This window comes from Equus przewalskii, chromosome 9, assembly GCF_037783145.1.
Source record: "Equus przewalskii isolate Varuska chromosome 9, EquPr2, whole genome shotgun sequence".
Classification (NCBI taxonomy): domain Eukaryota; kingdom Metazoa; phylum Chordata; class Mammalia; order Perissodactyla; family Equidae; genus Equus; species Equus przewalskii.
The window spans coordinates 23,703,956-23,727,197 of NC_091839.1; the positions used below are offsets into that span (position 1 = coordinate 23,703,956).

Consider the following 23,242-nt stretch of genomic DNA (forward strand, 5'->3'; position numbering starts at 1 on the left):
GGATGGAAATGTCTGTGATCACTTTGATTTCTGTTTACCTTGCCGGTCATTGCCCTGTTCTGGTATTTCTTGACCTGCATGGATAACTGTCTGATAAATTTTCATCATCAGATTATTACTCCTACAAGTCTCACAATATTCTGTAGCACTCTTAGGTGCTTCAATGAAGCACATATATTATCATGTCGTTGCTCTGATTAGCTTTCTAATAATTCCAACTATACTTAGAGAAAACATCATGGTATGCATAGCTCTTCCTGATAGAGTCCCCAATATGTCCTTGTGACAGACAGAATCCCAAAATTCCTTAAGGAAATAGTGTAAGTAAGAATTACCTTTTCTAAGTACTAATTTTTAAATTTTTCTTCCAATCCTCCTCCTTTCTCCTATTTCTTCATTGGGATCCATTAGTTCATCACTCTCACCAAATACACCACATTCCCACACATCACCTTTAAATCATCCTATAACAAGCTCCATCATTTCAGCGATGTCATTGCACACGCTGTGGGCTCCTGGAGTTTCCTGTAAGTTTCCTTCTGTCCCCGTCTCAAGGCCTCTTGTTCAGCTGGATGTAGGTCATTCCTAGAGAATCTTCCTTCTAAGATTCTAAGGGGTGAATGCCTTTAGTGGTAGTGTGTGGGGTTGTTAAAAGAAATAGAGGCACACAATTCCTCTTAAAAAGCTTGAAAGGAATTTAGATGTCTTCTAGCCATGGATTTCTTGACCTCTACACTAACATCATTTGGGGCAGGTAATTCCTGTTATCTCAAGAGAAGATACTCTTGTGAGAGAGAGACTGTCTGTGCATTTGTAGGGTGTTAGCGGCATCTCCACCATCTACCCACTAACTACCAGGACATCCTTCACAATTGTGACAACCAAAAATGTCTCCAGGCACCAGCAAATATCCCCTGGGGTGCAAAATGCCCCTAGGCTGAGAACCACTATAATCCAGCCCACCATTCTTCCTCCCAGCTTCAACCTCATCCAAAAAGTTTCTCTGCATTTACTCCCTTCTAAACCTGCAATACTGAGCAGATTGACATCCAATTCACAATCACTGTAGTTCACACTGGCAAATCTACAAGTTTCCCTATCTTGCCTGATCCCTTGTAGCATTTTATATGCCACAGACCATAAGCCCTACTTTTAGAAATTCCAATTATCCCCTTTCTGGTTTATTTTCCTTTTAACCAACCACCACCCCCCATCAAAAAAAAATTCCCTGTAGGAAGACTCAGAGTCAACTGGCAGAACTAGATTAAACCAAGCTCCAGACCTGAATAGCTTCAGGTAGATCATTTAATGTGTCCAAGTCTCACTTTCCTCATCTGTAAAATGGACAAATCTTCATTGCAATTTGACAATCTGGTTTGTTGTTGTTTTACTTTCATCATTACCTTAGGATTTGTTTATTCCTCTATCATAGAGATATACATTGCCAGGATTGAAAAACTCATTCACCAGACATGTAGCATCAAATATGACATTTGAGTAGCTGTGCACAGCTCAGATGCTCATACCTCCTCCTGCCCCTGTTCTTTGAACACCAGATACCACTTCACTTTCTTCTTTTGCTCTTTCCCTTCATTTTTGGAGATGGAATCCCAGCTTGTATGGCTGAATTATCATGGAAAGTGATTGACCAAGGTAGATTAGAGGACTATCTCATTCTTTAATCTTGCTGCTGCTGCTGCTGCTGCTATCTTTTTTTACTGAGGTATGATTGACAAAAAAACTGTATGTATTTAATGTTTACATCTTGATGAGTTTGAAGATAAGCATACACTTGTAAAACTATCACCATAAACATAACCATCACCTGTAAAAGTTTCCTCCCCCTCTCTTTTTGTGATCAGAACATTTAACATAAGATCTACCCTCTCAACAAATTTTTAAGCATATACGATAATATGGTTAACCGTATGCACTATGCTGTACAGCAGATTTCTAGACTTATTCTTTTTGCATAACTCAAACTATGTACCCTTTGACCAATATCTCTCCCATTCCCCCTCTCCCTAGCCCCTGGTACCACCATTCTACTCTCTGTTTCTATGAGTTTGACTATTTTAGATTCTTGATATAAATGAGATCATGTAATATGCGAATTATCTACATTTTAGTGTATTTGCTTGAGTTCCTCAAGGTTTTAAGATTGGAGTAAGATTCCTCTCCCCCAGCATCACATTCAGGCACAGAATTTGTCAGTGAAAAGTGGAGATACTATTCTAACCGATTAAAAATATACCTATTTCTTTTTCTCTAGAAAATCTCATGGCCAAGCCCAGAATATCATCACGGCCAATCTTTAAGATGGTCCCTGGGAGAAAGTTATCATCCGAGGTCAGCATCTGAGGTTCACTCTAATAGGAGCTGGGACCCCATGTGTGTACAAGAGTCACACCCATGGAGGAGCCAGGCTAGATTCCATCTAAGGACTGTGCGTGTCACCAACAGAGAGGCTTCAGTTTTGCAGGAGGGGACAGCCCCCAACAGGTGGCTGGAGGCTGGTAACAGGGAAGGGAAAGTATATCTGACATATTCCACATAGCTCCCTAGGACAAGTGACCCCACACAGAGATGAATACATGTCAGGGAGAATGATTTTTTTCTTTTTATTGAGGTGAAATTCAGATTACATAAAGCTAGCCACTTTAAAGTGAACAACTCAGTGGCATTTTGCACCGTCACAATGTTGTGGAACCACCATCTCCATCTAGTTCCAAAAATTTCCACCATCCCAAGATTATATATATATATATTGATTAAGTAATTACTCCCTATTCTTTCCTCCCCTCAACCCCTGGCAACCACCAGTCTGTTTTCTGTCTCTGTGGATTTACCTATTCTGGTCTGTAGGACAAGTTTAGGACTTTGGACTCTCTTTCTAATATGAAGAGAAGCCATTGACAGGTTAATTATAGCTATCATATTCTAGGGAAAAGAACAGAATGCCCAAAAGCCTGAAAGCAGCAGGCCCATTCCAAGAAACAAAAGGAGATTTATCAGTCTGCCTTTGAGGATAGGGTTGGAGTGAAGGGTAGCTTGGGGATAACCAGGAAAGAGCACAGGTGGGCAAGGGGGGAATGTGGGAGGGTTTTGTGCAGAGAATAGAACAAGGTCAGCTATGAGAGTTAAGAATATGAGAGGTCAATCTGGAACCCTTTTTAGAGAAGGCTGACAGAAGAGTAAGGATGATGGCCCAGTTAGGGTACCACAAAATCCACAGCATGCAAGATAACGGTGAAGAGACTTTGGCATCCACGACATTCCTTCCATCCCAAACAAAAGGAGTTTCCGGCACAGAGCCAGAGAGACACTGAGTCACCAGCTTCTTGATGGAGCTCCAAGAAAGGGCCACTGGCCCTCCTTTGCCACAGCTGTAGCCTCTAGCCTCTTTCTCTCACACGCCATACAAGTCCTCTTCCCACTCCCATGACCTATCCCTTAGATATAACCAAGCCTTGGGATTCTAATGGTGGCACCCAGGTTTATGACCATCTGGTCGACCCCATTCCTGACAACCAAGTGATTTCTGTGTCCGTGGGAGGGGTGGGAGTGGCCTGTGGACAGCTCTGACCCGGTGCACCAGGGGTTTCCTTCGGCTGTGCCAATCTTCTGCCAGAAACCCCACCAAGAGTATTAGAATCACCGCCCCAAGGCATATCCGGACCAGATTGCCCTTAGTGTAGTGCTGGTGGGCAAGACCTGGAGAGATTAAGAGAGACAGAAGCAGGTGATAAAAGCTTATCCCAAGGACCCACTCCAAGCCACATCTTGGGTTTCTCATAGCTGTATCCCTCATCTGAGATCTGATTATTCTATGCTAGCTAGGATGCCAATCTCCTTCCTAGAAGGTCCCTCCCCACCTCACCCCTCCAAAGGTCAAGACTAGATAAATCCAATTCTCTAAATATAACCTCCTCCATACACCCCCTCACAGGCCTCTGACACAACCCCTTACCACACACAAACACTACCAGGTCATTTGGCTAATTGTGGAAGAGAAGACTGTTAAAGGGGTGGGGAGAGAGATGGAATTTGTCTTTCTTGACCCTTTAGAAAATCTCAACCTTCACACCTGATCTTTGCCCAGTTCTGATCTCCACATGCTAATAATCCCTCTCCCTTTAATACTTTGCAAACCAGGACCTAACATCATAGAGCTGTCGCTTCTGTAGAGGGAGATCAGCCAGCTTTGGGTAAAGACACAGGGGTGGGAAGGGAGGTTGTCCAGAGAAGACCACTTACTCACCAGTTGGAGTGTCTGACCCCTTTGGGGAGACGGTGATATTCCTAGAAGGCTCTGAGAATCAAAAAGGTAAGAGTAAAGGGATGGGACCATCTCTCCTACCCATCTTCCTGCCCCTACCCTGAACACATGCACTTGGGAAGCAATTTCAGGGCTATAAGAAGAGCATGCAGTACAGAGTCAGGCTGCCCAGATATGAATCCCAGACCCATCACTTATTAGGTGTGGGGCCTCCATCAAATGACTTAACATCTATGAGCCAGTTTTCCCATCTGTCCTGAAGGTGACTGGGAACCCAGAAAGAATTTGAAGAGAAGATTTGGAAGAATCCCATCAGGGCCTTAGAATCTGCCAGCATCAGCAGCCTAAAGAGAGCTAGACTTGTGCAGGCCCAGTGGAGATATCTAACACATCCTCAGGGGATCTGTCGAGGTTTTCTGTCTTGAGGGAAATTGAGACTTTTCCCAGGAAAATCAAGGTCAAAGTGAACTTCTGGATGAAGGAAGCATATTTGCATTGCACTGGACTGGTAAGAGGATGCATTGTGTCCAGGAGCCTATGATCTACGTGGGGCTGAAGCACAGGCTGTGCATGGAGGCAATGGGAGCAAGACTGGTCTGATCTACAGAGCCCAGGCAGAAGAGCACTGCGTAGGGATGAGTGTGATGGTCTTCCCATGACAGCTTTGGCTCCACCATCTTGGAAATAGCCACATTACCCAGAATGCTGCTCTGTGCCAAAGCTCAGAGCCCAGCTCCATCCCATCCTCATCCTAAAAGCAAAGACTTTCCTGGGAAGAGTCAGGTGGTTTTGTGAAGCAGAGATAAAGCCTAGAGCCTCAGATGATGGAAGAGAACTCCCAACCCTCATACTCACTTCTGCTGAGCATTAAGTGCCTGGTTACTCACTCGTTGTGGAGACTTTGTTTACGAATGAGATGTTCAGTTTCCTGGAGGCTTCTGGGAATTCTAAGCAGAAGGATTACAAAGAAGTAAATAATGTCAGACCTGCTCAGCGAGCCCCTACTCTCCATACCCCTTCTGAGATATCTGGGCTCCCTGGAACCCATTTTTCTAACACACACTGCACAGACACTAAGGAGAGACAAACTCAAAAGGTCCTAAGACGTGTTGTCTTCTGTCTCTCAGTGGCTTAATAAGAAATGGATCCATTCATCCGTTGATGGACACTAGGTTATTTCCAAATTTTTGGCTATGAATAATGCTATGAATGTTCATGTACAAGTTTTTGTGCGAATATACATTTTTTAATTTTCTTGAGTATATACCTAGGAGTGGCATTGCTGGGTCATGTGGTAATTCTGTTTTGCTTTTTAAGGAATCACTGAATCATTTTCCACACAGTTACACCATTTTTCATTCCCACCAGTAATGTATGAGCGTTCCAATTTCTCCAAATCCTCACCAACACTTGTAGTTGTGCTTATTTTTATTATAATTTTAGCTATTCTAGTGAGTATGGTGAAATCACGGTATGTGGCTTGTATCTCAATTTTTAAATATGAAGTAGATCAGGAGGTCTGTGTGAGCTCACTGGAAGAACAAGCTGATACCAGCCTCTGAGCATAAGAGCCTCCCTCCCGACTAAGGCCATTTTCTTAACCTGAGACCTCCTATGATGTTTACATGACCACCAAAATACTTCCTGAACCCCCTCAGCCTATATATATGTGGCTCTTATTTAGTATGGGGACAGTCTCTGAGGTCCTTTTTATGGTGTAACCAACTCCTCAAAGCCTAGCATATGCTCACCTATCCATGGTAGGATCAGAGCTTGAATGTTGTTTGTTCTCTGTTGTTTCTCTTCCTGTGAGTTTCATTAATAAATTTTTGAATTTAGGTTTAAACATGGTGTGGTACCATGGAATACTACTCAGCCACGGAAAAGGGACACACTCTTGAAACATGCCACAACTTGGATGGATCTCAAGGGCATTATGCTGAGTAAAAAAAGGCAATCTCAGGGGCTGGCCCCGTGGCCGAGTGGTTAAGTTCGCGCACTCCGCTGCAGGCGGCCCAGTGTTTCGTTGGTTCGAATCCTGGGCGCGGACATGGCACTGCTCATCAAGCCACGCTGAGGCGGCATCCCACATGCCACAACTAGAAGGACCCACAACGAAGAACATACAACTATGTACTAGGGGGCTTTGGGGAGAAAAGGGAAAAAAATAAAATCTTTAAAAAAAAAAAAAGGCAATCTCAGAAGACTCCATTCTATATGATTCCATTTTTATATAACATCCTCAAAATGACAAAATTAAAAGGACGAAGAACAAATCAGTATTTTCCAGGGGTTAAGGATGGTGGGAGGGGAGGGGTAACTATAAATGGGTAGCCTGAGGAATATCTTTGTGGGAATGCAATAGTATGTTTTTTTTCTTGGAATAGGATCTTTGGAGCAGTGGTGGTTCCATGAATCTACATGTGTGATAAATTGACATAGAACTATACACATATGTTGTGCCAATGTCAGATTCCTGGTTTTTCTCTTGTACTATAATTATGTAAGATGTAACCACTGGGGAAATCTAGGAAAAGGGTACCTGGGATCATTCTGTACTATCTTTGCAACTTCTTCTGAATCTATATCTCAAAATAAAAAGTTAAAAAATTCCAATCAGAGGGGCTGGCCCCGTGGCCGAGTGGTTAAGTTTGCGCGCTCCGCTGCAGGCGGCCCAGTGTTTCGTCGGTTCGAATCCTGGGCGCGGACATGGCACTGCTCGTCAGACCACGCTGAGGCAGCGTCCCACATGCCACAACTAGAGGAACCCACAATGAAGAATACACAACTATGTACCGGGGGGCTTTGGGGAGAAAAAGGAAAAAATAAAATCTTAAAAAAAAAAAAAAAAAATTCCAATCAGAAACACACACACACTGCAGCTCATTTGCCATGAGAGCCCCATACTGCCCTCAACCTCACACGTCAGCACATTTTTGTCAACCCTGGATCTTTTCAACATGCTTCTTGTTCCTTGGGATTTGAGTCTACACTGAGACATAGGAAACATTAGAGATGCCACAGCCTAGCACGTTATTTCTTAAGGCACAGGCTGTCATCAAATAAGACAGAATCAGCTGAGACGCCTTTGAAAATGGGGAAACACGATGACTCACACAAAATTTAGTGCAGTGTTTCTCAAAGTGACATCCCCAGGGCATCAGCATCAGCATCACCTGGGAACTTGTAAGAAATGAAAATTATTGGACCCAACCCCAGACTTTCCGGACCTGTCAGAGATTCTGAGGGGTCCAGAAACCTGTCCTTCGTAAGCCCTCTGGGAGATTCTTGGGCCCACTAAAGTTTGAGAACCCCTGACCAATGGCATTGAGACTCAGAAACGGAGTCCGGAATCTACAATTTTACAAGCCCTTCAGATTCCTCTTCTACACATTAGACATTTATAAAGCACCCCACTAAGGCTGGATAGAGCTGGGGATGTGGAACAGCAGAGTAACATCTAACTATTGGTTGTATCTACCTTCTTAACAGGAAGAAATAAGGGTTTTTTTGTTTTAGGAAGATTGGCCCTGTGCTAACATCTACGCCAGTCTTCCCCTATTTTATGTGGGACACCTGCCACAGCATGGCCTCACAAGTGGTATATAGGTTCGCACCCAGGATCTGAACCTGAAAACCCCGGGCTGCCAAAGCAGACCATGCAAACTTAACCACTACACCACCAGGCTGGCCCCAGGGATTTTTTTACTAAAGCAAATTTGTGAAAGAGACAAGTGAAATAAATTGAGAAATCTAGACAAAGAGGAGAAAAAAGAGAAGGGATCCATGTGCCTGTACCCCAGACACCGAGGGAAGCCTCCAGAACATACCTGTTATGGAGGAAGGTGGTTTTGTGGGCAACCGGGTGGAGGTCACAGAGGTCCCTGAGAAATCAGAAAAGGAGAGAATTCTGTGTTCTGTAAGCTGTAGGTCCTGAGCAGATAATAAAACATTCCTGCGCCGCAGTCTCCTCACCTGGAAAAATGAATATAAGGACATTTACATCACTGGATTGTCCTGGGGTTAATAGCATTGGGAAAGCACACTTAGCACATTTTGGGGCTAATTAATAATGACAGTCCCTATAGCCGGCTTCCTGGCTTTTCGAGCCTCAGTTCTGTTCCTTCTTCTGGTTCTCGGTGACCTGCCCCCTTGTTTGGGCCTGGAAGCAAAACCGGCTCCTGTCTCCCGGGAACCAGATGAGGAGACAGGAACCATGGGATATATCTGGAGAAAGGAGGAGGCATTCCATGTGAGGGAAAGGGGATACCTAATAAAAAATAAAACATGGCCCATCCCCACATCCCACCACCCTCCTGCCACACTGGCCTTGCAGCTACACCAATCTGTCAACCTCCTTCCCCCCACAGGGCATTTGTTCACACAATTCCACCCACTTGCAGCCCACCCCACCTACTCCACCCTCCTAGTCAGCTCTTATTCTGCCCTAAGAGCCAGATCAAAGATGGATTGCTCAGAGAAGCCTTCCGAATCTGCCTCCCCTTCCAGGTTCTAACAGCACTGTGTACTTCTAATCCATACTGCTTACCGCAGTCACAATTATACTTGTGCTGTATGCATCTTTGACTTAAGACTGTTTGCTCTACTAATTACTATATTTATCTGTTATGTCTCACGTGCATATGCATGTGTGTATGTGTAATGGAAAAATATGCTGCATATTGAGTGGAATCCTGTAGCATACATCCTTCACACCTATCAGTCCCTCCCCTTGGAATTTCCCTCAGGGCCTGTGAAGGCTGAGGAAAAAAGGTTTGGTCTGCATCCCCCTTACCTGTGACCACAAGGTCCAAGGGATTGCTGGGGGCTGACCACAGGTACGGGGATGCACTGGAAAAGCTGTAGCATCGGTAGGTTCCGCTGTGGGCAGCAGTCACTGTGACGATGGGGAAATCAGCCCGGTACCACCGCTCTGGTCCCTTGTAGGGCCCAGTGTCCCCCTCCTTGTACAGAGCAAATTGGTCAAAACCGTATTGGCTCTGACACTGCAGGGTCACGTCCCCTCCTGGGGACACCGCTGGGCTGGGCTGGGCTGAGAGCGAGGGCTTGGCGAAAACTCCTGGGAGAGAAGAGAACTCTGGTGTTAAAGATGGTGGGTGGTGCCTCAGCTGGGGAGTGGGAAGCTCCCCCAGCCTCCTTAAGAGCTAGGGAACTTTCCAGCTGAGTCCATCCTAGAGGGCCCACTCTCCCCATCACCAGCTCACAAAATGGTGGAGTGGTCACATCAAAGTGCCCCAAGCTCACATCCAGCTTCTGCTGCTCATGGGCTGTGTGATCCTCAAGATAAATCTCCCCCCAATATCTGTGCCTCAGTGTTCTCTCTTACAAAATGGGAATGATTGAATGAAAGAATATGTATTAAGCATTTAGCAGAGTATCTAATGCATAGTAAGCACTCAAAATATGGTGGTAGTAACAAAACAGCTTAACCTTATAGTGTACCATAAGCTTATATTAGGGAACTTAATAGCTATATTGTAAACTTGTATCCAAGTGCCAGCTTCTAGGTGCTGTTCCAAGCTCATTACATATATCAATTCATTGAATCCTCTCAAAGACCTATGAATTCATCACTACGAATACCCCTATTTTATAAATGTAACTAAGGTGCACAGCGCTAAATAACTCATCTGAGGTCATAAGATAGTAAGTGGCAGAGCTGAAATTTGCAATCACAGAGTTTGACTGCAGACTCTCCACTCCTAAATGTGAACCTACAACTATGTAATGTGATATCATTATCATCGCCTGCCACACAGTACTCGCAACAACAAAAGTTGCCTCATAACTAAGGCTCATTCATTTAACAATTTTTTTCTTGAGCAACTATGATGTGTCATTCTCTGCTCTAAGAAATAAAAATCCCATTGGGAAGAAAGAATAGACAATAACTAAGATGAATTAGTAAATGTATGGCATATCAGATAGTGAGGAGTGCCATTTTAAATCTAGGTGTAATTTTAAGTAGGGTTGTGAGAGACAAGCTTAAAGAGAAGATAGCACTTGAGTTGACAAACGCTTAGTCAGACTTATTAGGAAAAAAAGAAAGACGACCCAAATAAACAAAATCAAAAATGAAAGAGGAGATATTACAACAGATACCACAGAAAAATAAAGGATTATAAGAGGATACTATGAAAAGCCATATGCCCACAAACTGGAAAACCTAGAAGAAGCCAATAAATTCTTAGAATCACACAAACTTCCAAAACTGAATCAAGAAGAAATAGACAATATGAATAGTGCAATCGCAAGTGAAGAGATTGAAACAGTTATCAAAAACCTCCCAGAAAACAAAAGTCCAGGACCAGATGGCTTTTTTGGTGAATTCTACCAAACCTTCAAAGAAGAGTTGATACTTATCCTTCTCAACCTACTCTGAAATATCGAAGAGGACAGGATGTTTCCTAACTTTTTCTATGAGGCCAACATCATCCTGATACCAAAACCAGACAAAGACAACACAAAAAATGAAAATTACAGGCCAATATCACTGATGAACATAGATGCAAAAACTCTCAACAAATATTGGAAATTGAATACAACAATACATTAAAAGGATCATACACCATGATCAAGTTGGATTTATACCAGGGATGCAAGGATGGTTCGACATCCACAAATCAATCAATGAAATACACCTCATTTACAAAATGAAGAATAAAAATCACACAATCATCTCAATAGATGCAGAGAAAACATTTGACAAGATCCAACATCCATTTATGATTTAAAAAAAAAAAAACCTCTCAGTAAAATGGGTATAAAAGGAAAGTACCTCAACATAATAAAGGCCATATATGACAATCTTCTGACGACAAGAACAAGACAAGGGTACCCACTCTCGCCACTTTTGTTCAACATAGTACTGAAAGTTTTAGCCAGAGCAATTAGGCAAGAAAAAGAAATAAAAGGAATCCAAATTGGAAAGGAAGATGTAAAACTCTCACTGTTTGTGGATGACATGATTCTATATACAGAAAACCCTAAAGAATCCACTTGAAAACTATTAGAAATAATTAACTACAGCAAAGTCGCAAGGTACAAAATCAACATACAAAAATCAGTTGCATTTCTATGCACTAATAATGAGTTTGCAGAAAAAGAAGTCAAGAATATAGTCCTTCTTACAATCACAGCAAAAAGAATAAAATATCTAGGAATAAATTTAACCAAGGGGATGAAAGACCTACACACTGAAAACCATAAGACATTATTGAAAGAAATCAAAGAATACGTAAAGAAATAGAAAGATATTTCATGCCCATGGGTTGGAAAAATAAACATAGTTGAAATGTCCATATTACCTAAAGCAATCTATAGATTTAAGGCAATCCCAATCAGAATCCCAAAGACATTCTTCACAGAAATAGAACAAAGAATCCTAAAATTTAGATGGAACAACAAAGGACCCCAAATAGCCAAAGTAATCCTGAGGAAAAAAAGGACAAAGCTGGAGACATCACAATCCCTGAATTTAAAATATACTACAAAGCTGTAGTAGTCAAACCAGCATGGTCCTAGCACATAAACAGACACACAGATCAATGGAACAGAATTGAAAGCCCAGAAATAAAACCACACATCTATGGAGAGTTAATCTTGAACAAAGGAGACAAGAACATACAATATAGAAAAGACAGTCTCTTCAATGAATGGCATTGAGAAAACTGGACAGCCACATGCAAAAGAATGAAAGTAGACCATTATCTTACACCATACACAAAAATTAACTCAAAATGGATTAAAGTGGGGCTGGCCCTGTGGCCGAGTGGTTAAATTACGCACCCCACTTCAGCAGCCCAGGGTTTCGCTGGTTCGGATCCTGGGCACAGACATGGCACCGCTCATCAGGCCAGATGATGCCACAACTAGAAGGACCCACAATTGAAAAAAAATACAACTAGGTACTGGGGGGATTGGGGGAGAAAAAGCAAAAATAAGATATGCAACAGTTGTTAGCTCAAGTCCAATCTTTAAAAAAAAAAAAGGATTAAAGACTTGAATGTAAGACCTGAAAACATAAAACTCCTAGAAGGAAATATAGGAAGTACACTCTTTGACATCGGTCTTAGCAGTGTCTTTTTGAATTCTATGTCTCCTCAGGCAAGGGAAACAAAAGAAAAAATAAACAAATAGGACTACATCAGACTAACGAGCTCTGCATGGCAAAGGACACTATGAACACAATGAAAAGACAAACCACCAACTGGGAGAAAATATTTGCAAATCATGTATCCTACAAGGGGTTAATTTCCAAAATATATGAAGAACTCATACAACTCAATGACAAGAAAATAAACAACCTGATCAAAAAATGAGCAGAGGATATGAATAGACATTTTCCAAAGAAGATATACAGATGGCCAACAGGTACATGAAAAGATGTTCAACATCACTAATTATCAGGGAAATGCAAATCAAAACTACAATGAGATATCACCTCACAACCATCAGAATGGCTATAACTAACAAGACAAGAAATAACACATGTTGGAGAGGATGTGGAGAGAAGGCAACCCTCATACACTGCTGTTAGGTGTGCAAACTGGTGCAGCCACTATGGAAAACAATACGAAGATTTCTCAGAAAAAAATAAAATATTAAAAAAAAAAAAAGCGGGGGCTGGCCCCGTGGCCGAGTGGTTAAGTTCGCGCGCTCCACTGCAGGCCCAGTGTTTCGCTGGTTCGAATCCTGGGCACCGACATGGCACTGCTCATGAAACCACGCTGAGGCAGCGTCCCACATGCCACAACTAGAAGGACCCACAACGAAGAATATACAACTATGTACTGGGGAGCTTTGGGGAGAAAAAGGAAAAAAATAAAATCTTTAAAAAAAAACATTTCTCAAAAAATTAAAAATAGAAATACCATATGATCCAGATATCACACTACTGGGTATCTACCCAAAGAACATGAATGCAACAGTACAAAGAGATTGAAGCATCCCTACGTTCATTGCAGCGTTGTTCACAATAGCCAAGATGTGGAAACGACCCAAGTTTCCATCAACTGATGAATGGCTAAGGAAGATATGGTACATATACACAACAGAATACTGCTCAGCCATAAAAAAACCAAAATTGTGCCATTTGCAACAACGTGGACGGACTTTGAGGGTATTATGTTAAGCAAAATAAGCCAGACAGAGAAAGACAACCACTGTATGATTTCACTCATATGTGGAAGAGAAACAAACACATGGACCAAGAGAACGGCTTGGTGGTTACCAGAGGGGAAGGGGGGGCAGTGAAAGGGGTAAAAGGGCACGTATTTATGGAGATAGATAAAAATTAGACTGTTGGTGGTGAACACGAAGCAGTCTATATGGAAACTGATATATAATAATGTACGTCTGAAATTACACAATGTTATAAGCCAATATGACCTCAATAAAATAATTAAATTTACAAAAAGAAGAGCTAGGGTTTGAGTCAATCCCCAAGGCGCACATAAGGCCTGGGGGACCATCGTATGCTGGGTCAGGAACTAGGGTGAGATGAGTGAGACACCCTCCTTGGATGCAAAATGTAAATGGGTGAAAAGAAAACCCTCAGTAATCAAGATAATATTTTAACGTAACTTTTAAATCAAAATCAATGCAAACACATTCACAATAAACAAAATATCAAAATTTTAAATGAAAACAGATCTAGCTGTGCCCAGCAAAGGGGCTTGAGGCAAAAGGGGAAATGTGGGCCTCTCTACACACGTTTTCATGTATTTTTTATGGTTAATTTTTTCCACACTATTAACATTGTTGAAAAAACTATTGAAAAATTTTAAAGAAGGTTTTGAAAACACATTAAAACTTAAAACATTATTTTAAGTTTAAATATTTTATTTACATCAACAAAACCAGAATTTATCATCATTTTACTCTCCTAGCTTTCATGGAAGCAAACTCAAAAATGATATTTTCAAAACCTACTTCGGAAAATAACCATTTAAAAATGCTTTAGGGGCCAGCCTGGTGGCATAGTGGTTAAGTTCACAGCCTCCACTTCGGCAGCTGGGGCTCTCAGCCCGGATCTGAGGCACGGACCTGGCATCGCTCGTCAAGCCACGCTGTGGCAGCACCCCACATAAAATAAAGGAAGATGGGCACAGATGTTAGCTCAGGGCCAATCTTCCTCACACACACAAAAAAAAGAAGAAATTCATTAATTAAAATTAAAATGCCTTAGAAATGAAAGGCATAAGCTGAGAACATCTTATTACATCAAAAAATAAAAAACAAAAATGCAATAGAACATGGATAGGAAAATGCACATTTTTCCTTTTGCATCAGGCTCAGATGTGGCTCGGCACAGCACTGTTGGATCCCGTCTTCACTGAAAATCCTGACACTTGTTCATTGTGGGTGTTCTTGCATTAATTTCAATTTTTTTTTTGAAGGCATCGCCTTAGCATATTATTTATGTTGATTAACGAGGTTTTTTTAGAATCACCCGTAAATCTGGCACTCAAGGCCAGTGCCTCTCTTGCCCTACCCTAATCCCTGGCCCCTGGGATTTTTAGATTTACTGTCATCCTCATCCCCATCCACACCCTCTTCAGGCCCAGAGCTGAGGACCACGTAGCCCTGAGGCCACACATCCGGCCACGCCCCGCCTCCTCCCCTCCTGTTACCAGTAGCAATCAGCTCCAGCTGGTCGCTGGGGGGTGACCAGAGGCTCCCATTCTGGTAGGAGCAGCGGTAGCGTGCGGCGTGCTCTCTCGTCATGGCCGGAATGGCGAGGACGGCCTGGTCCATATACTTCCCGGATCTCAGTTTCTCCAGGCGGTACAAGTCCACACCCGGAGGGCCCAGGCAGCGGATGGTCACCGGCTTCCCCAGGGGCACAAGGGAGCTGGGCAGGGCCTGGAGGGAGGGCTTGGGCAGTGGGCCTGGAAGGGAAGCAGAGCCTAGCCGAGGCCAGCTTCCCCACAGGCCCCTCCTCCCGGACCCTCACGCCCCCTCCTGCCCTCGCACTGGCTGAACCCCGAGGAGGGATCCGGACTCACCGTTCTGAGCTTGCATCGCCTTCCCCAGACACAGTCCTGAGGACAGAAGGAAAGGACCAAACGTTAGGATGTCACTTGAACCCACACGTCCCGCATCGCTGGGCACGGTGATAAGATATGTCGGTGCGTTTGCTTTCTTCTGTCATAATTATTTTTTTTTCAAAGACACCCATGCACATAAGTAAAAGAAGGCCACGGATGGCATGATTTCATTTATACAAAACGTCCAGAATAAGCAAATCTATCCAGAGACAGAGACAGGAGTTGGTAGCATTATCTGTATGTCTCACAAGGGTTGCCAGATTCGGCAAATAAAAATATAAGACTCTCAGTTAAATTTAAACATCAGATAAACAACGAATAAATTTTTTTTGCATAGTATGTTCCATGAGATATATGGGATATACTTAGGCTTAAACAAGTATTTGCTGTTTATGGGAAATTAAATTTAACTGGGCATCCTGTGTTCCATCTGGTAACCCCATCCTTATCCCCCCTCAGACACACACACAAACAGGAAGAAAGGACTCTTACTGTTTCCGTTATAAACATTAGGAAACTGGACAGAGAGGCTAAGCCATTTCTTGTAGCACACACAGCTAGGAAGTGGTGAACCCAGATCATCCGTGACTCCAGAGCTCAGGGGGTGACACACTTGTCACCAGCCCCATCTGAGCCCCATCATCTGTCCACACCAGGTTCTTCTGTACCATGTGCCCAAGCTCCACCCATATCTTGGTCCACTGCCCAACACAACCCCACCTCAGTCCTTCCGAGGTTTCCATGCAACCCGCCAAGGTGACTGGAAATATTCCAGGTGCCGTTCTGAGAGCTTTGTGAATAGACTCAGGATCACCACAATCCTACTGGTTAGGTACCATTATAAGCCCCTATTTTATACATCAGGCTATTGAGATGGTATCTTGTCCGCGGTCCTGCAGCTGGTAAGAGGTATATTCAAACATTGGCAGCATATTTTAGTTTAAAATAATGTGGACTTGGTGCCAAAATTCCTTAGTCTGTATTCGAGCCCTAGCTGTGTGACCTTAAACAAGTTCCTTAATCTCTCTGGGCCTCAGCTTTCTCACCTGTAAAATGGGGATGATAATAGGCCCTACTTCGTTGGACTGTTTGGGGGATTAAATGAGTAAGTGTCTGTTAAAAAAAAAAAAACAGAATAATATCTAGCCCATAGTAAGTGCTACATAAGTGTGTGTTAAAGAATGAATGAATGAGAGACTGTTTGCGTTCACAGTCTGCCCTCTTATCCCCAATAACACAACTATTTCCTTCCTGCTTGGTCCCTTGGAGCCTCTATCCCTTTAGTGATAAAGTTCTTTTAAAGAAACAAGGAAATCATGCATACGACATGGCTGGCACAAACCCCGATGAGGAGCAGGCCGTAGAAATTCACCTGACCCCACCGCCAACCCCGTTATGGGGGACTGTCCCTTTTTCCAGCTTTATGGAGCTATAACTGACAAAAATTTCTATATCTAAGAGGCACAACGTGATGATTCAATATTCTTATACAGAGTGGAATGATCCCTACAATCAAGCTAACGAACGCCCCCATCACCTCACATAATTACCTTATTTTTGTGAGAACACAAGATTTACTCTGTCAGCAAATTTCAGGTATAAAATACAGTCACGTCAACCATAGTCACCATGCTGTCATGAGATCCCTAGAACTTATTCCTCTGATAACTGGAAGTTTGAACCCCAGGACCAATATCTCCCCATTTCTCCCACCGCTCAGCCCCGGGCAAACACCACTCTACTGTCTGCTTCTGTGAGTTCAATTTTTTTAGATTCCACACAGAAGTGACATCGTACAAGACTTGCCTTTCCCTGTCTGGCTTATTTCACTTTAGCTTAATGCCCTCCAGTTTCATCCATGTCATCGAAAATGGCGGGATTATTTCCTCCAGTATCATGAGGGATTCTGACAAATTAAGTCTATATAATCTAGTCCTAATATCACCGAGTCCACATTAAAAAAAAATAAAAGGTGGTTTGTGGGAGAAGGTTGCAGCCGGAACTGGGAGACCCGTGTTCATTTCCTGTCCCAGGCATGAATAGACTAGAGTAACTCAGACAAACACTTCACCTCCCTGGGTCCCAATTTTCCCACCCAACAGACGAAGGGGCCCTCAGAGGTCCCCTCTTGTCCTGAAATTCATCGCTGATTCAGTTTTTTAAAAATTCTTTGCCTCGTAGCCCACTGTCTGTCCCTCAGCATTTCCCGGATGGACCCTCAGGACTCACCAAGGCAGAAGAGGGCAGGCAGCGTTGGGGACATGGTTCCTCAGCCCCTCCTGAGCTCTGCAGCCCGGGAGGGAAGCCGTGGGGGCTGGAGCAGAGACACAGGGTGTGATGAAGTTGAAGAAGCCTCCCTTCCCTTCCCCCATCAGCCCTGGCTTTTCCTAATTGAGACTCATCCAGCTGGAGCCATCCCCTCAATGGAATGACTTGCAAACAAGCTCCAGGGAGCCTCGCTTATCTCCTGTCACCAGCCGGGTGTCGCACCACATCTGCCTGTGGAGGCTTTGTCTGTGTTCCCACACTCCCATAAGCTCCCTCATATTCGTTAGGGACATCCAAATCAAAACGCTGTGAGGTATCACTTCACACCACGAGGATGGCTATAATCAAGAAGATAGATAATAACAAATGTTGAGGAGGATGTGGAGAAGTTGGAACCCTCGTGCATTGATGGTGGGAATGGGAAACGGTGCAGCCGCTGTGGAAAACTTGTGCGGTTCCTCAAAACGTGAAACACTGAATTACCATAAGATCCAGCAGCTCCACTTCTGGGTACACACCCAAGAGAACTGAAAGCAGGAATTGAACAGATATTTGTACACCCGTGTTCACAGCAGTCAAAACATGGAAACAACTCAAAGGTCCATTGAAGGATGAATAAAAAAACTGTGGTCTATACAGCCAATGAAATATTATTCAGCCTTAAAAAGGTATGAAATTCCAGTAAACAGTATGCCACGGAAGAACCTTGAAGACATTATGCTAAGTGAAATAAGCCAGACACAAAAGGCCACATAGTATATGATTCCATTTATATGAAATACCCAGAGCATGCAAATTCATAAAGACAGAAAATAGATTAGAAGTCACCAGGGGCCATGGGGAGGGAGAATGGGGAATTATTGCACCATCTTACATTCCATCAACAGTAAAATGCATGGAAATTTTGATAAGTGTTTTGAACAAGGTGCTGAGATGGAATATTATCTGGTGCATCTCCTTAATAGGATGGTTCCATGGAACTTTCCTTTGGAGTGGTGACGTCTGAGGTTATGCCCGATGATAAGAAATATTCAGGGAAGAAAAGTACCACGTTCAGTGTACCCGAAAGCCTTAATGAAGTGAAGAGTTTGGCATTTTCTTGTAACTGGGAAGTGATTAGCGAGGCTAGAATTGAGTGAGCATGAAGCTGAGACGGAAGAGAAGATAGGGGTCAGATGAGGGTGTCTCAGCCTCGGCACTGTTGGCACTAGGGACCAGGTGATTGCTGGAGTGGGGGAGAGCTGTCCTGTGCCTTAGAGGAGGTTTAGCAGCATCTCTGGCCTCCATCCACTAGATGTCACTAGCACAACACCCCCTCCAGTTGTGACAACCAAAATGTCTCTAGACATTGCCAGATGTCCTTTGGGGAGCAAAATCACCTCCAATCAAGAACCACTGGGTTAGACCATTCAGGGACTTAAAGGGCCAGGTAAACTCGCGTGCACAAGTGTCTTTACGTTGTCACTCACTTTTCATGCATTATTTCATTTGACCTTCCCACAGCACTGAGAAACAGGTGCTGCTTTAGGTCCATTCTGATAAGAAAACTTGAGCTTAGGAGAAAATTTCTTATGCTAGTTGACGCTTAGGTGCTGGAAGCTGAGTAAATCATTTTCCTCTGGCTTAGCATGTGTTCACATGGAACTAGGCAGAATCTCTCCTGTTTGATTGATCTGTGCCCTCTAGTTCTCATTTCTTTTCTCCACCTCAAAGGAACAGCTCTAAAATATTCCACGTGAATTAGCTCATTTCTGCAAAACATTATTTTGTGTCTTGCAAAATGTATATTGTATCATCAATTGTATAATGCTGTGGAAGTCATTCATTTTTCCACTGCACACTGAGCTTTTACAGTCCATTCGTATACCTGTAAAACATTTATTTGCTTCCAATGCATTTATCCCTCTCCTGTCTCAGTGATGGACAGCCATATTACATCCAAATATCTCTACTGTAAGCGATTCCGAGCTAAATGTCATTCTACGTGCACTCCCTACAGACACGTGCCTTTAAAATATATACCCAACAGGAAATTGCCGTGTCTTAAGTTAGGTGTGTCTTTAATTTACTCACTGCCAAATTGCACTTCAGATTCACTGCACCAGGTTCCTCTTCCACAGCAGAACAAGAGGGTCCCCATACCTCCCAATACACCCAAAACCTGGGGTCATCCAGCCTTATAATCTCTGCCAGTCTGCTGGTATATTAGCCTGCTAGGGCTGCCATAAAAAAGCATCACAAACTGGGTGTCTGAAACAACAGAAATTTGTTGTGTCACACTTCTGGAAGGTGGAAGTCTGAGATCAAGGTGCCAGCAGGGTTGGTTTCTTCTGCGAACAGGCAAGGGAAAACCTGGTCCATGCCTCTCTCTTGGCTTCTGGGGATTTGCCAACAATCTTTGGCGTTCCTTGGCTTGTAGATGCATCGCCTCGATCTCTGCCTTCAGGTTCATGTAGCATTCTCCCTATGTGTGTGTGTCTGTGTCCAAATTTCCTTTTTTTTTTTGTAAGGATGCAAGTCGTATTGGATCAGGAGCCCACCCTACTCCAGTATGACCTCATCTTATCCTAACTAACTACATCTGCAGTGACCTTATTTCCAAAGACGTTCCCATTTGTGAGGTAGGGGTTAAGGACTTCAACATATGGAGGGGACACAATTCAACCTGCAACAGATGGGTATCAAGCAATATCATGTCATTGCTGCAAATTTTCATTTCTCTAATTCCTAATGAGGTCAAGCATCTCATCACATGTTCAACTGAGCTTGTATTTTCCCCTCTATAAATTGCTAGTGTCTTTCTGGCTCATAGAATAATTTATGAAATGCATACATCATCATGCAGCTAGTGGGTGCAGAAGCAGTTTGAAGCCAGGTTAGCCCATCTGTTCCAGAGTCTGAGCTCTCACGAATATGCTGTCTCACCAAGTGTCAATCATCTCTCACTCTCCAATGTCGCCCACATTATTTTCTCCCCTGGTTTATTTCCATCAGTAAATATACATGTTCAGTTCCCCTCTATTTCTTCTACTTCTCACTCCAGACCACATCTCCATGTCTCTGGTACCTGTGTCACTGAGTCCACCATCAGCTTCCTTCTCTACTTCCTCTCACCAAAACTTATTGAAAGAGTTATTTTTAATACCAACTCCAATTCATCTCCTCTCATTCACAGCTCCTTTTTTTACCATGTGCTATTTATTTTAATTGCATAATTGAAAAGGGAAATTCATCAAAACCGGAGGAAAACCATAAATCCCCTTCAAACCCCCTCTGTACCATTCCCCTCCCTAGGAGTAACCTCTCCTGTGGTCAAATTGTTCTATTTTGCATTTTTGTTCCTTCACAAAGAACCTTGTTCACTTTTCACTACTTTGAAGTCTTTGGCTCTTAACTCCCGGAACGTTGGACCAAAATGCCATTAAGAATGTCCTCCTTGCCCAGTTTGACTCTTACTTCTTCTTGACGTGTCCTCATATTTGGTACCTGTGAGTGCTCCTTAAATGTACCTGGACAGTTGTGTCTGCTCAGTGACCGAAAGCATCCTTAGTTCTGCTCTGCAGGTCACTCCCTCTTTACTTTCTAAGGGCCAGATCACATGGCTTGCCTCTTTCAGTAGACCATGAGCTCCTTGAGACTAGAAGCTATGTCTTACAATATGTATATCCCCAGCACAGGTCCAACGAAAGAGTCAACTTCTGTAAATATCTGTTGAATACACAAGTGAGTGGATAAACATACAAAGACCCAGGAATCTGTCGAGACATATTTGATGGATCTTGGAATTTTTAGACAGTTGACGAGGCTTCTCTACTCTTGAGTCTTTGGGGAGCCCCACGATGATGACTGGTGTTGAGAGACGTGAGTAGGACACATTCCTTAAGGAGCACTTGAACGCTGGAATCCACCAGCCAGTTCTGGCTCTGCGCTCAGGACAAAGTGAGGGTGGCATACACACAGGGCTGTCTAGAGGAGTCCTCAAAGGTGCAGGAGAGCAGTGGAGACACACTGTCCATAAGGGTCTCCTGGTGTAGCTGAACATAGGTCACCTCCTGTGGGGACCTGTCAGCATGGAGATACAGTGATAAGAGAGCATGAGGGAGAGGAGACTGGGGAAAGAGAGGCGATGGGTGAGGCAAGTTCCCCTGCGTGTCTGCCCCTCTGTCCTTCTCAGGACTGACGACCTCCAAGACATCACCTCCAAGGAAAGATGAGGGGGTAGGCCTCCAGGGAGGGCCTTCAAATTACCCAGTCCCACAATCTATCTTTCCCCCTTTTCCCCATGCTTGAAGTCAGGGAAGGGCAGTGACATCACAGCCAGTAAGGTGGTGCCCCCACCTTTTCCACTTCTTCCGGGATGCCTTCTATCTTCCCCTGAACACATGCTTTCGCCATGCCAGCTGCCCCTCCTTCTCACTCCCCCTTACATTGATTTTCTTCCTGAAAGTCCGTGCCTGGGGTGGAGTTGAGAGAAAGGAGATAGAAGCATTAAGGTAGGTCTGAGAAATGAGGCAGAAGTAGAGTTTTTTTTGTTGGGGGAGTCAAAATTTTCCTACCTCTTATACTTCATCTGCCTCTTGGTCCCACCATTCATGTCCCCTACAAATAGTCAGTGATCAGAGTCCTGGTAGATGACCCACCAAGCCCCTCCCCACACTCTTCCCAGGTTAACCCTTCCATCTCCAGGTTATATTGCATTGACGAAATGCCAACATCTGCAAAGGAGAAAGAAGAGGAAGAGGAGAAGGAAGACACCAACAGCCAAGATCCCAATCACAATGAGAAAGCATCCATTTTCAGAAGTAGGTGGATCTAGGAATTAATAAACAGTAAAGATCTCTTATTGAGTTCCTATTGGATTAATTCATCCGCTCAACAAACATCTATTGTGTGCCTACCACATACGAGGCAAGTTCTTGGATGTCTGGGAAACTGTAGTGAACCTACGCAACAACAGAGTCTACTCATGTGAACCAATAAATAGAAGTGTTGTTACTCATAGAGATAAATTCTATGACAAAACTATTTACACCGCATTATAAGAGAAGGTTTCTTTGGCAGATGAGCCGTGAAGGATAAGAAGCACCCAGATCTCTGAAGTGCAAGGGGAACTGCCTTCCAGGCAGAGGGAAGAACATACGTAAACTTGGAGGTGAAAAAGTGCTTTGTGTGACCCACACACAGAAAGGACAAACGGTGCATGATGGGAAGAGGGGCTCTTGATAACGATGGAAAGGTCAGGAGAGGTCAGGAAAGGTCCCAAACTGAAGAATGTTGGAAGCTGTAGAGAAAGAGTCCGGATTTAAGTCTAAATGCAATAATGACCCACAAAGGGATTGGCAAGTAATGAGATACACAATTTTTCTTAATCACTGGATAGTCTGTGTGATAAATGGATTTAAGGGGCCAAGTAGAAAGTGGAGAAACAATTAGGGAACATACTGCAGGCAGCCAGGGGACAGGTGATCATGTCATGACCAGGAAGAAAAGAAGGAAATGGATTTCAGAAGATTTTTGACAATAGAGTTGATGAGATTTGAGATTTGGTGATGGAGTATGTGGGCACTGAGAGGGAAAGAGGAGCTTCAAATATCATCCTCAGTGACTTGAACATTGGAGAGGA

The 23,242-nt window shown here is 43.5% G+C and overlaps 1 protein-coding gene across 1 annotated transcript; it reads right to left on the reverse strand.

Moving 5' to 3' along the window:
• Positions 1-2,607: 2,607 nt before the first annotated feature.
• On the reverse strand, positions 2,608-17,759 carry GP6 (glycoprotein VI platelet). Its single transcript, XM_008525934.2, has 8 exons — positions 17,581-17,759; positions 15,310-15,345; positions 14,935-15,192; positions 9,075-9,359; positions 8,110-8,163; positions 5,167-5,226; positions 4,262-4,312; positions 2,608-3,714 (listed from the first exon to the last, which is right to left on the reverse strand). Exons 1-8 carry the CDS (start codon positions 17,612-17,614, stop codon positions 3,479-3,481), a joined length of 1,014 nt encoding a protein of 337 aa, XP_008524156.1. The 5' UTR covers positions 17,615-17,759; the 3' UTR covers positions 2,608-3,478.
• Positions 17,760-23,242: the final 5,483 nt, after the last annotated feature.

Coding starts and splice junctions, on each gene's coding strand:
- GP6 (XM_008525934.2), bottom strand. CDS start 17,614: ATGTCCCCAACGCTGCCTGCCCTCTTCTGCCTTG. Junction 8,164..9,074: donor CTTGGACCTTGTGGTCACAG/GTAAGGGGGATG, acceptor CTGATTTCTCAG/GGACCTCTGTGACCTCCACC. Junction 5,227..8,109: donor ACCACCTTCCTCCATAACAG/GTATGTTCTGGA, acceptor CCTTCTGCTTAG/AATTCCCAGAAGCCTCCAGG.